The sequence below is a fragment of the Uranotaenia lowii genome, chromosome 3, assembly GCF_029784155.1.
Source record: "Uranotaenia lowii strain MFRU-FL chromosome 3, ASM2978415v1, whole genome shotgun sequence".
NCBI lineage: Eukaryota > Metazoa > Arthropoda > Insecta > Diptera > Culicidae > Uranotaenia > Uranotaenia lowii.
The window spans coordinates 88,680,485-88,693,511 of NC_073693.1; the positions used below are offsets into that span (position 1 = coordinate 88,680,485).

Consider the following 13,027-nt stretch of genomic DNA (forward strand, 5'->3'; position numbering starts at 1 on the left):
CAGAAAAAAATAATGACTATTACGTGTCATTGAAAATGTTTACCTTTAATATAATACATCCTGTAATTTAAATAACACGTTATTTTTAATGGGTTGGTTGAAAAACAAATGAAAAATCATTTAATATTACAGCAAATGTCCTGTAACAAAAAGGAGCAGGACTTGCACTGTAATTTTCCAGATCGAAGCATTTATTTTCAAGTGAGAGCATTATCTACAGACGCTTTCATATTGCAGGACTGTGAAATTATAGGATGTCAATCAAAAGAACAAATTTCATTATTGCTAGCCACTGATCGACTGTTTGTTTCGTGGTAGTGCTATGGAGACCGATCGGAAATACACGAGTGTAAAAGCATCGCGTACGTTTTTGGCCACTAAGCCACAGGAAGCGCGGGTGTAAATAATTCGTTATCAGCCAGTTAGAACTACTGCGGGAATCAGGCATCACCGGCTGATTATTCGTAAGTTCTCATTTTTCATTTTATATTTTGCTACGAATGGCAAATGAAGAAATTTCTTAATACTCGATAATTTGCTTAAAAATACAGGTAAGTTATACCATCAACTATATGAACGGACATACGATTCGTTATATTTGCTAAATTTCCATTATACATTTGTATTGTTTTTAAATTGACAATTTTTACATATTTCGTCTCACTAGTACTATATTCCACCTGGATTCAGCAGAAAACAAAGCAACGGTGGCTGCGGCTAGCATATTCCTACCAATCGGCAGGTATTTACGGATCTCGCCAAGCAGTAGATGCGTCTGTATTCGTTGGCCGAAGCTTCTGGTCCCATGGCAATAACGGCAAGCCGGCTCGATGGAAAAATATGGACCGGTAAGTTGTAGAATAAAAGGAACCATGTATCAGAAATTGATTAAAACAATACTGGGTATTTTGTCGAGCAATTGATATCGTTTTGAAAGAAATTTGTTATGTTATTTTAGAATTTTATGTTGCCCCAATGATCCATGTAAAGGCAAAATCAACCGTTTCAGTTAATTCGGGAGCGGAACAGCATCTCTATTCCGGCCGGAACAATCATGTCGATGCAATGGATAAGATAACCGACTTAGGAAGCTTTGGACGTTCGACACTTTAACGCTGTGTCGAACGCCCTATTGCAGTTCGACTGCGGACACAAATCGTTTTCGGTAAGTGTGTTTGATAAGGCTGAACATTTTCATACTTAAGCACCTACACTTTATTTTGGTTCCAATTTTGTTTTTTTAATCTATGATTAAAAGTAAGATGATACAATAGCTAATTAGCTAATTAGCGTTAACGTTAAGCATCATGAGTAAATTATTATAAAAAGATCGAGCTACACACCTGTTAGAAACAATCTTATCCTACCACAGCCTGCATTATATATTATATCCAACGAATAATGCTTTAACATGGTGTAGAAAAGTGTAACACAGTAATACGTTGCACTGTTACACTAGGCAAATTTTTATATTCTAAATTTAGTAACATGAATTGAAACAAAATGTAAATAATAAAATACCGAATTCGCCAGACTGATAATTATGTTTGGGAGTATATCTTGTTGATCTTAATAGTACGCTATTTGTTCTGATGTATTGATATGATTCCGAAGATGAAATGTTTCATATTAAAAATTTGCTAAGTTTGTTCGCTCGATTAAAAATAAAACGCCCAGCTATTGCATTAGAATAGAGAATCATGCAACGATTTTGAAAGCAGTCGAAGATCCGCCAATTACCTGAAACATGTAAAATGATGTTGTATTAACAAAATCTATATATGTATTTTAAGGAATCGGAGTTAACTTTATACGAAACCTACCTAGTATGAAAATGGAAGGAACCTTCCGAGACTACGATGATCATTCTATTAGCCCTCCATGCAAAAGATGTCATCGAACAAGCAGTTTTGGTCAGATGAGTAATTAAATTATTAAGGCTTAGCAGATTGATGACTCGCTGGTCTGAAAAGCTTTAACGTAAATAAGTACGCACTTGCTAGCTGACCATAAAATAATCACAACACAACACTACCAATAAGCTTTTTCTCGTGTCACGTCTAAGCCCTGGTCTAAGCCTAGTCCACACTAGGAGACGGTTCGTCTCGAGACGGTCTCAGCGTCTCCAATTTTCTTCGAAAGACACTGAGACCGTCTCAGGTTTCCAACAAAAACAACAGACAACAAAGTTCGTCTCATAACAAAAATAGCAGTTCATGTTGCCAGTGTGCCTAGGCTGCAGTGTAAAGAACAACGGGCTATCGTGTATCGAAATCACTGTTTTTTTTATTCAAAATTAACAATATCAATTTTAACACATTCAAATTTTGATGATAATATTTTTGTCATTTTTTAAATATGCAACATTGTGTAGCAAAACTTTTTTTTTCAAAATAATTTCAATAAAAAATTTAATTTCATGAGATCGTGTTGTGCCCATTGCATACCAAGTTTCAATATTTCGGTATCGGTTTTTGAAAAGGGCGTTAACGCCAATTGTAAACAAATCCAGTTACTAGCATAAAAATGAATAATTATGTGTTATTATCGTTATAATCAAACATGCGAAACTCCCTTGATACCTTCTGGTATTTAAGGTTTAGCTTACTCCCTTTTGGTTAAGTAAATATTCCTGACTGGTATATAGATTTTCTGGTGTCAATTCAAAGTGTAAATTGTGGTTTGCTTCAAAATTATCAAGCTTAAATTTCGCTCCGTGATTTGCTGAAAATAGAATACGTTTCATCTTAACTAGATTTTCAGCCGAAGAGGGATTATGTAGGTCGATTTATTGAAATTTGGCATTTTATAGTATTTTGTTTTCCTCTTTTTTAGGTCAGATTCTAGATTTCCACGGAAAGATGCGAATGAGGTTTTCAATCGACAGCTAGAAATTTGACTTCCTGATGTGTTGATTGTGTTCAATTTACAAAGACAGGATAGCGGCCTAGTTTTCCGGTGCCAAGGTAGTTTGTGCTAAATTCTGTATTCGGTGGAAGGAACAAAAAACCCACTTCCTGAAGAAGTTCTACTTCCGGGTACCGTTTGAAAGTGTGACTCGTTTTTATACGTTTGTGCTGAACCAGCACAAGTAAAGACAATGGTCAACTTTATGCTTTGTGCCAAGGCAAAGGAAGTCAACACCAAGAAGCTTTTAGAGTTCCAGAGCAAGCTTATTCCAGCCGGTACTTGCTGGAACTCAACAGAAGAAATCTCAAGAATAAAAACAGAAGAAACCGTCCCTGGCCAAGAACGAACCGAAACCAACAGAGAAAATGGATGCCACTGGCTAAGGAACCCGAATTCGAGGATCGATTCGAATAACAGCCAAATGAACATTCAATTTCAACGATTTTATTTGGTGTTTTTCCAACGAGGATGAACCATATCCGAAAAATTACTTGATTTGGAAGAATAAAATAATTCTGAGTAAATTACCAAGGTACTTATGAGCTGTAACCTGATTTCTGATATGTTTTAACGATTCTATTGGATGCGTGCCTTCGCTTTTATGAGGCTGTTTGGTGAGGACAAAAACACCACAGTCTTCTCTAAGGATTTGGCGCGGACAGGAACGTCACTCTGTTCTCGATGACGAGGTATATGACTAGGAAAAAAACTTGACCCTGAGAAAAAAGGACCTTGGTCAAGTAGTACTTTTTGTGGACTGGAGCCGGCAAAGCCGGTCGCAAGTTTAGCTCTATACAATCTGGAGGTAAATTAGCTCGATTGGTTTGCTCTAAAAAGAAAATACATTTTTCTAACTAAACACACACTCAATTTCCATCTGGATTAGAGAACTCCGATTTCCCGTGGGGCCTAAAAGTCGCAAAAGCAAATGTTCATCTCTCCCACGCCCTTGTAATGTGAACATTACACGTAATTATACAGTAAATAATTTTTGCTTTGCGCTGTAACAGCTACTTTATCATTTTGAAAATCTTTTTTTTCCAGAGAATTGTTTCTGTCAGCCTAGTAGAGTGTTTAACAAATTATATATATTAAGAATAGTTTTGAGCTAGTACAGAAAATGCAGTATTACAGCACTGTAATTTTGAAGTACCCTGTTATTTTGTAGGAGCTTGTAATTTGAAAACCTGTAATTTGAAAGGAGCATGTAATCTGAAAATAGCCCGTAATCTGAATAAAGCCTGTAATTTTAAAGCAGCCTGTAATTTTGAAGCAAGCTGTAAAAGTTATTGTCACTTTAAAAATAAGTGTCATGTAAACTTTTTTAGACCTGTAAAATTGCGGTAAATGTCCTGCTCCTTTTTGTTACAGGATATTTGCCGTAATTTTACAGAAAATAATTTTTGCTGTGTACAATTAACACACGACGGGTAACAGGACACGACACTTAACGTTCTTACAAAAGGAAGAAAGGATTAAAAAATTACCTTTTTTGTCGACCGGTTTCAGGCTCGATGTTGCCCATCTACACGACTATGTCTGACTGATCATAGGAGGAAATTACTGGCAGGATCGTACTACGAGTGTCATAGTAATTCGTCGAAAGATTGTTCCTTTATGAAATTTTCCTTTTGGAGAAGATGGAGAGCGGCGACTTAATTGGTTGGTCATCTTCATTCGTTAGCGGTTTCTCGGAGCTACTAATGAACATCGACACCCATGCGTTCAAATATGAAGCTTTGCTTTCACATTTCTTAAAGATAACTTTTTCGCAGTTTTTTTTTTCCTTGTAAGGGAGAGCCCACTGCGACCAGTAGTTGATCTATTGTGGTAATTACCCCGCGTTACTGTATGCTATCAGGCTCACCTGCACTATGGGTTGGAGTGACAGTTGATTGCTGACTAGGCATTTTATCCCAATCGGGTATGATATCAAAGATGTATGATATAACCTTCTTAGGGCTGATATTCAACCATATATCTTGTGCGCTTATTAACTTTGCCCCAAGAACACGCTCTCTCCTATTAAGGAGGGCGCAGCAGTTGCATAAGAGATGCTCTGCAGTTTCTTTTTCGAACCCGCAGAACCGACAGTCGTCGTTTTGAATAATGTTTATCCTTTTGAGATGCTGTTTTGTTGGACAGTGTCCTGTCAATAGACCAGTGTAAGTACTTAATTCGTGCTTACTTAAGTTCAACATGTTTTTGGAGAGTCGTGCGCTTGGTTCAATGAATCTTTTTGCCTGAGTTGCTCCCTCTGCTGTTCTCCAGTTGGAGACAATAGTGGTGCTTTCCCAGTTCTTGAGTTCCATATTCAAGGCACTCCTAGATACTCCGCAGAAAGGTTCAGGTCCAATTAACAGGCCCTGGGATCCTTCCCTAGCTAGCTGGTCTGCTTCTTCGTTCCCTAGGATACCGCAGTGGCCTGGAACCCAGAATAACAATACTCTGTTCCGTATGGCCAGGTTTCTTAGTGCAACAATACACTCCCATACTAGCTTTGAGTAACATGTGAAAGTACTTAGTGCTCGGAGAGCGGCCTGACTATCAGAGAATATATAGATACTTGTGTACCTGTATCCTCTTTTCAAACAGGCTAAAGTGCATTCTAAAATTGCTTGAACTTCTGCTTGGAACACTGTTGGCCAGTTTCCCATAGGAATTGAGATCCTGAGTCTAGGTCCGAACACCCCTGCCCCAGTTCTATTATCCATTTTTGACCCATCAGTAAAGAATTTTATTGATCCGGAAGGAACCGCAGGTCCACCTGACTCCCACACGTCCCTATCATTGATAGTTACATTGTATGGTATGTCTAGATTGAAAACGGGTTCCATCCAGTCATCGTTCTTTACAATAAGTGAGTTTATTTTAAATATCTTTAGGATTTTTAGGTGTCCTGTAAGATCCCCCTCATAGAGAGTTTTGTTTTTGGAGAGTCTCAAGGCACTACGTTCTGCCTCTAACTCAATAAATTGATGTAGTGGCAGGATATTTAGTAGTGCATTCAGAGCCTCGTTTGATGTGCTTCGCATAGCGCCAGTTATAGCTAGCGTTGCTATTCTTTGAAGCTTCGCTAGTTTCTTCCGGGCCGTAGCTTGCACAGTTTTGGTCCACCATACTAAAGAAGCATACGAGATTTTGGGTCTTATTATAGCTGTAAATATCCAATGGATAATTTTAGGCCTTAGTCCCCATTTTTTCCCTACTCCCTTGAGGCAAACCCATAGAGCTGTTCTAGCCTTGGCTATTACATGCTCTATCTGCGGATTCCATGATAGCTTTGAATCTAGTATGATGCCTAAATATTTCACTTGTGATTCGAAGTTTAGCACTTCCCCGTCTAATGTTAGTGGTTTTAGTGCAGTTTTTCGTCTCGTAGTGAATGCTATCACAGTAGTTTTGGAAGGGTTAATGTTCAGCCCCTCTTCCCTGCACCAGAATAGTGCGTAGTTAAGTGCAGATTGCATTCTGTTTGACAACACATTCTCATATTTTCCCCGAACTATTATTACTACGTCGTCTGCAAAGCCAATAACTTCGAAACCCATAGATACAAGTTTGTTTAGGAGGTCGTCCACGATCAATGACCACAACAACGGTGATAGAACCCCACCTTGGGGACATCCCTTTGTTGGAGTGGCTTTGATTGTAAGTCCTCCCAAGCTTGCATAGATGGTTCTATTTATAAGCATGGTACTAGTCCAGTCAACAATTGCCGAGTGGCATCCTCGTCTTTTCATAGCTGTTTCGATTGAACTGTGTGATGCGTTGTCGAATGCCCCTTCAATGTCTAGAAAAGAAGCGAGTGCTATTTCTTTTGCCTCTAGGGTCTTTTCTAGTTTTTGTGTTAAAGTATGTAAGGCCGTAACCGTTGACATACCTTTTTTTGTAAGCGAACTGGAAATTATTTAGCTTACTTGAGCTAAGATACTGCGATTTAATGTGCTCGTCAAGTATCTTCTCCATTATTTTCAAGATAATGGATGTCAGACTTATAGGTCTGAATGCCTTTGGTTGAGTTTTATCTTTTTTCCCTGGTTTCGGGATGAAGATAACACGCACCTTTTTCCACTGAGTGGGAACATGACAGAGGGTCATACTGGCGACGAACATCTCTACCAAGGCAGGTATTACCATTTGTTTTGCTTGCTGTATTTGGATTGGTATAATTCCATCTTCGCCAGCAGCTTTAAATGGCTCGAATGTACTTATCGCCCAGTCAACCATTGACGGTTTAAAGATTGCGCGCGATTTGCGGAGAGCTTCCTCGCGTCTGACATTTCGTCTGGGTCTTCGCAGTTTACGAAGTGATCAATTTCTGTTGCGTGGGTGGCTACGCTAGATTCATTGACCCTGTTGTTGTCTACAGCATTTCTATGTTCTTTAAGTCAAACTTTAAATTTGCGACGAGTTTAGCCAATGTAAACAGCTGAGCAACTCTCGCAGGGAATTTTATAAATTCCAGATCTCTCATCTTGCGGAACCTTATCCTTCAAGGAGACCAACCGATTCTTGAGGGTGTTGCCGCTCTGTATGCTGTTTTCAGACCGTGTTGAGAAAAGATTTTTGTTATCCCATTAGTTAGTTTAGGGTGGAACGGAGGGCTGACTCTATAGGGCTCATCCTTCTTTGGCCAAAAACTTTTTTCGGAGTATTTGGAGAACAAATTTGCTGTAAAACCTTTAAAAAACCTGCCTCTAAGATTTTATGCTTTTGCTCTTCGAATTCTGCTTTTTCCATAGGAATATTGTACAGGCGGTGCGCCATGGAATGGAAAACGGCTTGATTTTGCGCACTAAAGTGGTTGGAATCTACTGTTATATATCGGTCGGTTGAGGTTGCTTTCCGTTATATTTCGAATTTGATGGTGTTGTGCTCTTTTCTTGAGATTAAGAGATCAAGGAAAGGGAGTTTTCCCCCAACTTCTTTTTCTACTGTAAATTTTATCGACCTGTGTTTGGAGTTTAGAAGCTCTAATGTCTGCGTCAGATAACGCTCCTTCCTTTATCGAGGCAAGGATGTCATCGACGTAGCGCCACGTGGGAAAAGCCTTTCTGTTTTCTCCAAATCTGCTTCCAAGTCGCGCATAAAAACTTCAGCCAAAAGTGTACATACCGTTTGCTTCCAATGCTAAGGCCAAAGGCTTACCCCGAAATATAAGGAATTTTTGCTTCATACATACTTCTGCAACTGCAAGGTAGGCTTCTAATTCGTTGGGAAGCACCCGTCGTTCTAAGTGCCCCGTAAGCTGTTGAGGGCGTGAGGGCGTCCGAGGTTGGTATACTGGAGAAAAATGCGGAAACGTGGAAGGAAACCGATATTTCGCCTCGACGCACTTTAAATCCTTTGAGGTGCTCGACCAGTTCCACTGAATTTTTTACACTCTTGTCATGCTTCACAGGGTACTTTTTCATTTCTTCAACCAACCATGCTGCCATTTTTTCGTTGGTGTACTAATGTTTGAAGAGATGAGTCGCATAGCAATCGGGTCTTTGTAGATTTTCAGCAAGCAATAGAGAGAAGCGACTTTCGGGTCCGAACAAAAATTTTCTTTCTAGTTTGGCATCATCCATCAGGTGGACGACATTCTGTCTTACGGCGTTAGCCTCCACTATCATCGTATTGAGTGGATCTTTTGGCTTACCATTTTGGAAAATACCTTTTTTCATATGGACCATTTACTATCATGTCTCGAACCCTCTTTGTCCATGATAACGACCATGATAACCAATTAAGTCGCCGCTTTTCACCTTCAACAAAAGGAAATTTCATAAAGGAACCATCTTTCGACGAATACAACGACACTCGTAGTACGATCCTGCCAATAATTTCTTCCTTTGATCAGTCAGACATCGTCCTGTAGATGGGCAACATCGAGCCCGAAACCGATCGACAAAAAAGGTAATTTTGAATCCTTTTTTACGTTTGTAAAAACGTTCAGTGTCGTGTCCTGTAATACGCTTGGTCAGGATTTAACCAGACCGAACCGAACGCTATAAGCATTTTTTTCGAGACACTTCAACTTTATGTGCAAATATTTTTATTTGAAGAGAAAATCTGTGATGTTTATGAACCAGTATCGATAGTTTATAATCCAAGGATTTCATATCAGTCAATCCTTTTCGCTTTTCCGATCGACAATAAGAATGACGCGTGATCCAATTTTTGTTGTTTTAAATTTTTCTCATAGCGCTCAATTCGGTGTGGTCGAAGCCCGGCCAATTATGTCGTTCTTCATTTAGTATAGCCCTGGGGTGGTCTAGCGGCTAGGCTGGCGCGAGTCTGGTTTTGGGTTGCCAGACGTACTTCATTCGATTCCCGGTATCGGCAAGAAAACTTTTGGGTTCGAATCCCACAAAAGTGGCAGGCAGTTTGGATGTGTTTCCTCGTATGACTAAATAAATAATATTTTTAATAATTTCAGATGGAATGCGTCTGGAGTTAATCAACTATTGCAGGTCTCTGGCGGTTGGATGTCTACCCTCGACGAACCATCGACTGCCTGAAAAGCAATTTGAAGACCAAGCCACATAGTTACGTATATTAACATACATTCGACAATTTCACTCCTCGTGTTTAGATGAATAATTCGCCTAATGTTAGTAGTTTGCAAAAATAAATTTTATTCAATCATTGAATTTTAATGGTTTCATTCATTATTGGTAATTGGTGATAATTAAGTTTATGTGCTAATAAACGAATCAGGCATTTACTACGAGCCTCTTTTTGGAATAACTTTGAACTGTAGTTGAATGCAAGTGACAATTCGTTCCTTCACTCTCCCAATTACTTCAATATCCCAGAATGTCTTCCCTGACCCCGGCATGAACCTAAAAAGTATACAGGAAAACAAATTTCTTTAGGACCTTCTTATTTTAATATTAGGTACTTGAATTGAAAGGGTCACTTACCTGATCAGATCATCATCCACTAAAGTTTTTTCGTAAGTGTAGTTGCCAGCCCTGAAAGGACACGCCATTTTCGGTTTCATATTTTCCATATACTTCATGTACATTGCTCCCACTCGTAGCAGTGTGCAGGCATCCGAATTGGCAATGTTGTTCAGCACAGCTCGACAGTTAGCGGTCGCTCGGAAGTCGTCACACTTCTTAATCGACACCGATACCTTCCAGCCATTTGGGAAATCCTCCCGAAACACGGTATACCCACTAACCGCCATCTGTTTCAGGGTACTATTGTACGGTTCAACCCGCATATCCGGTAGATAGATGGGTAAATTTTTGTAACCGACACATTGCCCAGCTCGATGAATAACCAATTTCTTATTCGTAACGACGCCGTTGTTCATTTGTATTCCGAAAAAGCTTTGACATAGCATATGAGGTATCAAAGAAATAATTATGGAAGCGCGCAGCAGCATTTTGAAGTAAACCATCCTGAATGGAACTGTGCTTGACGAAAGAGCATTCTAGGTTTTTAATTGATGAGATCAGTTAAACAAACAAGTTTAACAAATTGAAACTAGTTAAATGGATGTCTTATTTCAGTGATTAATGATATGTCGTTTAGATAGAACTCATTTAGATTACTGATAACTTTTTTGTTACGTCGCCTATTTGAACTTCTCTATTAAATGTCGAAACATTTTTAGCAGGATTTATTCGCTTATGTGCCAAATAGCACTAAAATAATATTAGATAGAACATAAATACAGCGGATTAAAATGTAGACCCTAATTCGATCAACAAGGCAGTGATATCTGATCGTCAACCACATAATGTCATCTTAAACAGTTTATTATTCATCGAAGTCCGGTGTTTCAAAAATTTTGCACGCACTGCAGCAACAAATCCCGCAGTTTTAACCGTAAACTTAGTTTTCCTCCGGTTACAATGCTGGTACATTTCTCACTTACCTTAATCATCGTATCTTCCCCTGGTAGGTGCAGAGTGATTTCATCGACACCTCCCTGTTCCACCTTGATGTCGCTGATACCATCCTGGGCGAGCTTTTTTAGGAATAGATTCACGTCCAGTGTGCCCCATTCGTACTTGACATTGCGATAGCGGGTTTGATTCGGCGGTAGGAGGTGTGGTGCTTTCGCTGATTTTTGTTCCGCTTCCAGTTCTTCGGCCGTTGGCTCCAAGGGATGCAAATCGTGAATGTTGTCCTTAACCTGTAGGACTCCTGTTAAGGTTGTTATCGATACTCCAGGCTGAACTTCGTGAGGGACTAGGGAACGAGCAATTTGCGGGTCGAGATAGATGCGAGATCGCTTGCGCTTGAGAGGAAGTTTGATCACTTCCCCTCGTTTGAATTTGATGATCATTTTGTCGGGGATTTGATCGATGACCAGATCGATTTTGTGCGGGGCAATTGGTGGTGGTTGGGTATAGTTTTCCGGTATGACCAGTACTCCGGGTTTGAGTTCTTTTATAAGTTTGTTAGCTTGCTGGAAATTCAGAGATGTTTCGATGGGACAGTAAACAGTTTTGATAGATAACGGTTGATAAGGAGCTAGAGCTTGCAAATATGGAAAGTCAGGTTCAGTGAAAATTATCGTGTGTAGAGGATTTGATCCCCAAAGCTCCAGGAAGTGAACAGCATCGCCAAAACGTAAACTCGGATGACCGCAGAACACTACACAAGGTTGTCGGAACTCGGTACTGAATCCTTCCGAGTAGATGTGCTTGAAGTGTTTCAATTTAGCGTTTTTCACCAAACTGGCATGAGGGAATGGCTCATCGGGAATGTAAACTTTGTTCTGTTTCGAAGTCGATAGCCATTCTGCTAAAATGTTTGAATAAGCAAGTGAGCTGTCAGCTACCGGCGAAATGAAGAACATGGGTATTTGTGCAAATCCCTGATTATCTAAACTGGATGACAAGCATTCAAACAGGTCATAAACCACTCCAGAAGGGTAGCACGGAATCAGAACTGAACCTCCGTTTCTTAAAGTCATCACCACGTTCATGCATAGCTCTCCAAGCATTCCGTCTGGATTGACGTGAGGCGCCTGAGTCAGTCCCGTCATAATGACTACATCCGAATATTTCAGAGCAGCTTGATTGATTGGTCTGGGATGTGTGGTAAGCGTTGATGATCCACTGATGTATGATATTTTCTCCTGACCAGCTGCTATAATCCAATTGCTCGAACCCAAGCAAAATCCAGAGCTAACTGGGGTCACCTGTAGAGCACCGAAGATATCTAACTTCTGATCGTAACCGGTCATTTGGACTCTAGCTAGACTTTTATTCACAGCTTCCATACTAAAAAGATGTCGCCAGTTTTTCGGTTTAAAGACGTCATTCAAAGGCGGTGGAAGCAAGTGTTGAATGTCTTTCCACATACGCGCAGTGCTTTCTTTAGGCGATGCCTCGATGTACTCCACTAGCTCCTCCAAAAAGAATCTAAAAATGAACACGAAATGAAATTAATCCAATCATTCCAGTTCACTTTTGCGACTACCTTCCAATCTGAAGAGTTGGTTCCGTGGCATATACCGTTCCAGTAAAACCGGTTCCTTCCGTTATGAAAGGCAACGCCAACATGTTGGTATAGTTGGAGATCAGAATGACATCTATCTCTGAAAAGTTTATAATCTTATCCAGAGGAGGTACAAATTCCGGAGCCGAATTTACAAACGCGCACCCACAACATTCTTTGATTTCCTTGAAATTAAAAAACAAACCATCAGTTTCAATTACTTAAACAAACAAGTAGCATCTCATACTGACCCCATCTTCCAGCTGGATTTCGGCATCCCGGCAGTTCCAATTGGGCATCGATTGGAACTTGGCGCTCTGAACCAGTGGCAGCGGTAGGAAGTTAAGCACCGAGCTGACCGACAGGCCGCAGTCCAACATGATCAGCAGATCCTTGAGGCTGAGTACGTAGCATGGTTTGGCTGGGTCGCCGCTGAGAGCGTACTAGGGAAATAGGTTAATCGCCATGTAAAATTCGATTAGGAATTTCAATTGCTTATTTAGTATAACATAAACTTACCAGTTTCATTGCTAAAATTATAATAAAATGGGAAAACTGTGAAGCAAAATTTACGAGCGAGCCGGCGTACGATGTAAACAAAAACAAAACGATGTTTTGATTTTTTATTTATTTACAGCGGTACGCAATCTTAAGCCTAGTCCAC

The 13,027-nt window shown here is 39.9% G+C and overlaps 2 protein-coding genes across 2 annotated transcripts; both read right to left on the reverse strand.

Moving 5' to 3' along the window:
• Positions 1-9,625: 9,625 nt before the first annotated feature.
• LOC129752372 (uncharacterized) lies at positions 9,626-10,222 on the reverse strand. Its single transcript, XM_055748160.1, has 2 exons — positions 9,825-10,222; positions 9,626-9,743 (listed from the first exon to the last, which is right to left on the reverse strand). The coding sequence occupies exons 1-2, from the start codon at positions 10,220-10,222 to the stop codon at positions 9,626-9,628; spliced, it is 516 nt and encodes a 171-aa protein (XP_055604135.1).
• Positions 10,223-10,654: 432 nt separating this feature from the next.
• On the reverse strand, positions 10,655-13,027 carry LOC129750676 (integrator complex subunit 9). Its single transcript, XM_055745677.1, has 4 exons — positions 12,883-13,027; positions 12,615-12,806; positions 12,346-12,548; positions 10,655-12,287 (listed from the first exon to the last, which is right to left on the reverse strand). Exons 1-4 carry the CDS (start codon positions 12,889-12,891, stop codon positions 10,694-10,696), a joined length of 1,998 nt encoding a protein of 665 aa, XP_055601652.1. The 5' UTR covers positions 12,892-13,027; the 3' UTR covers positions 10,655-10,693.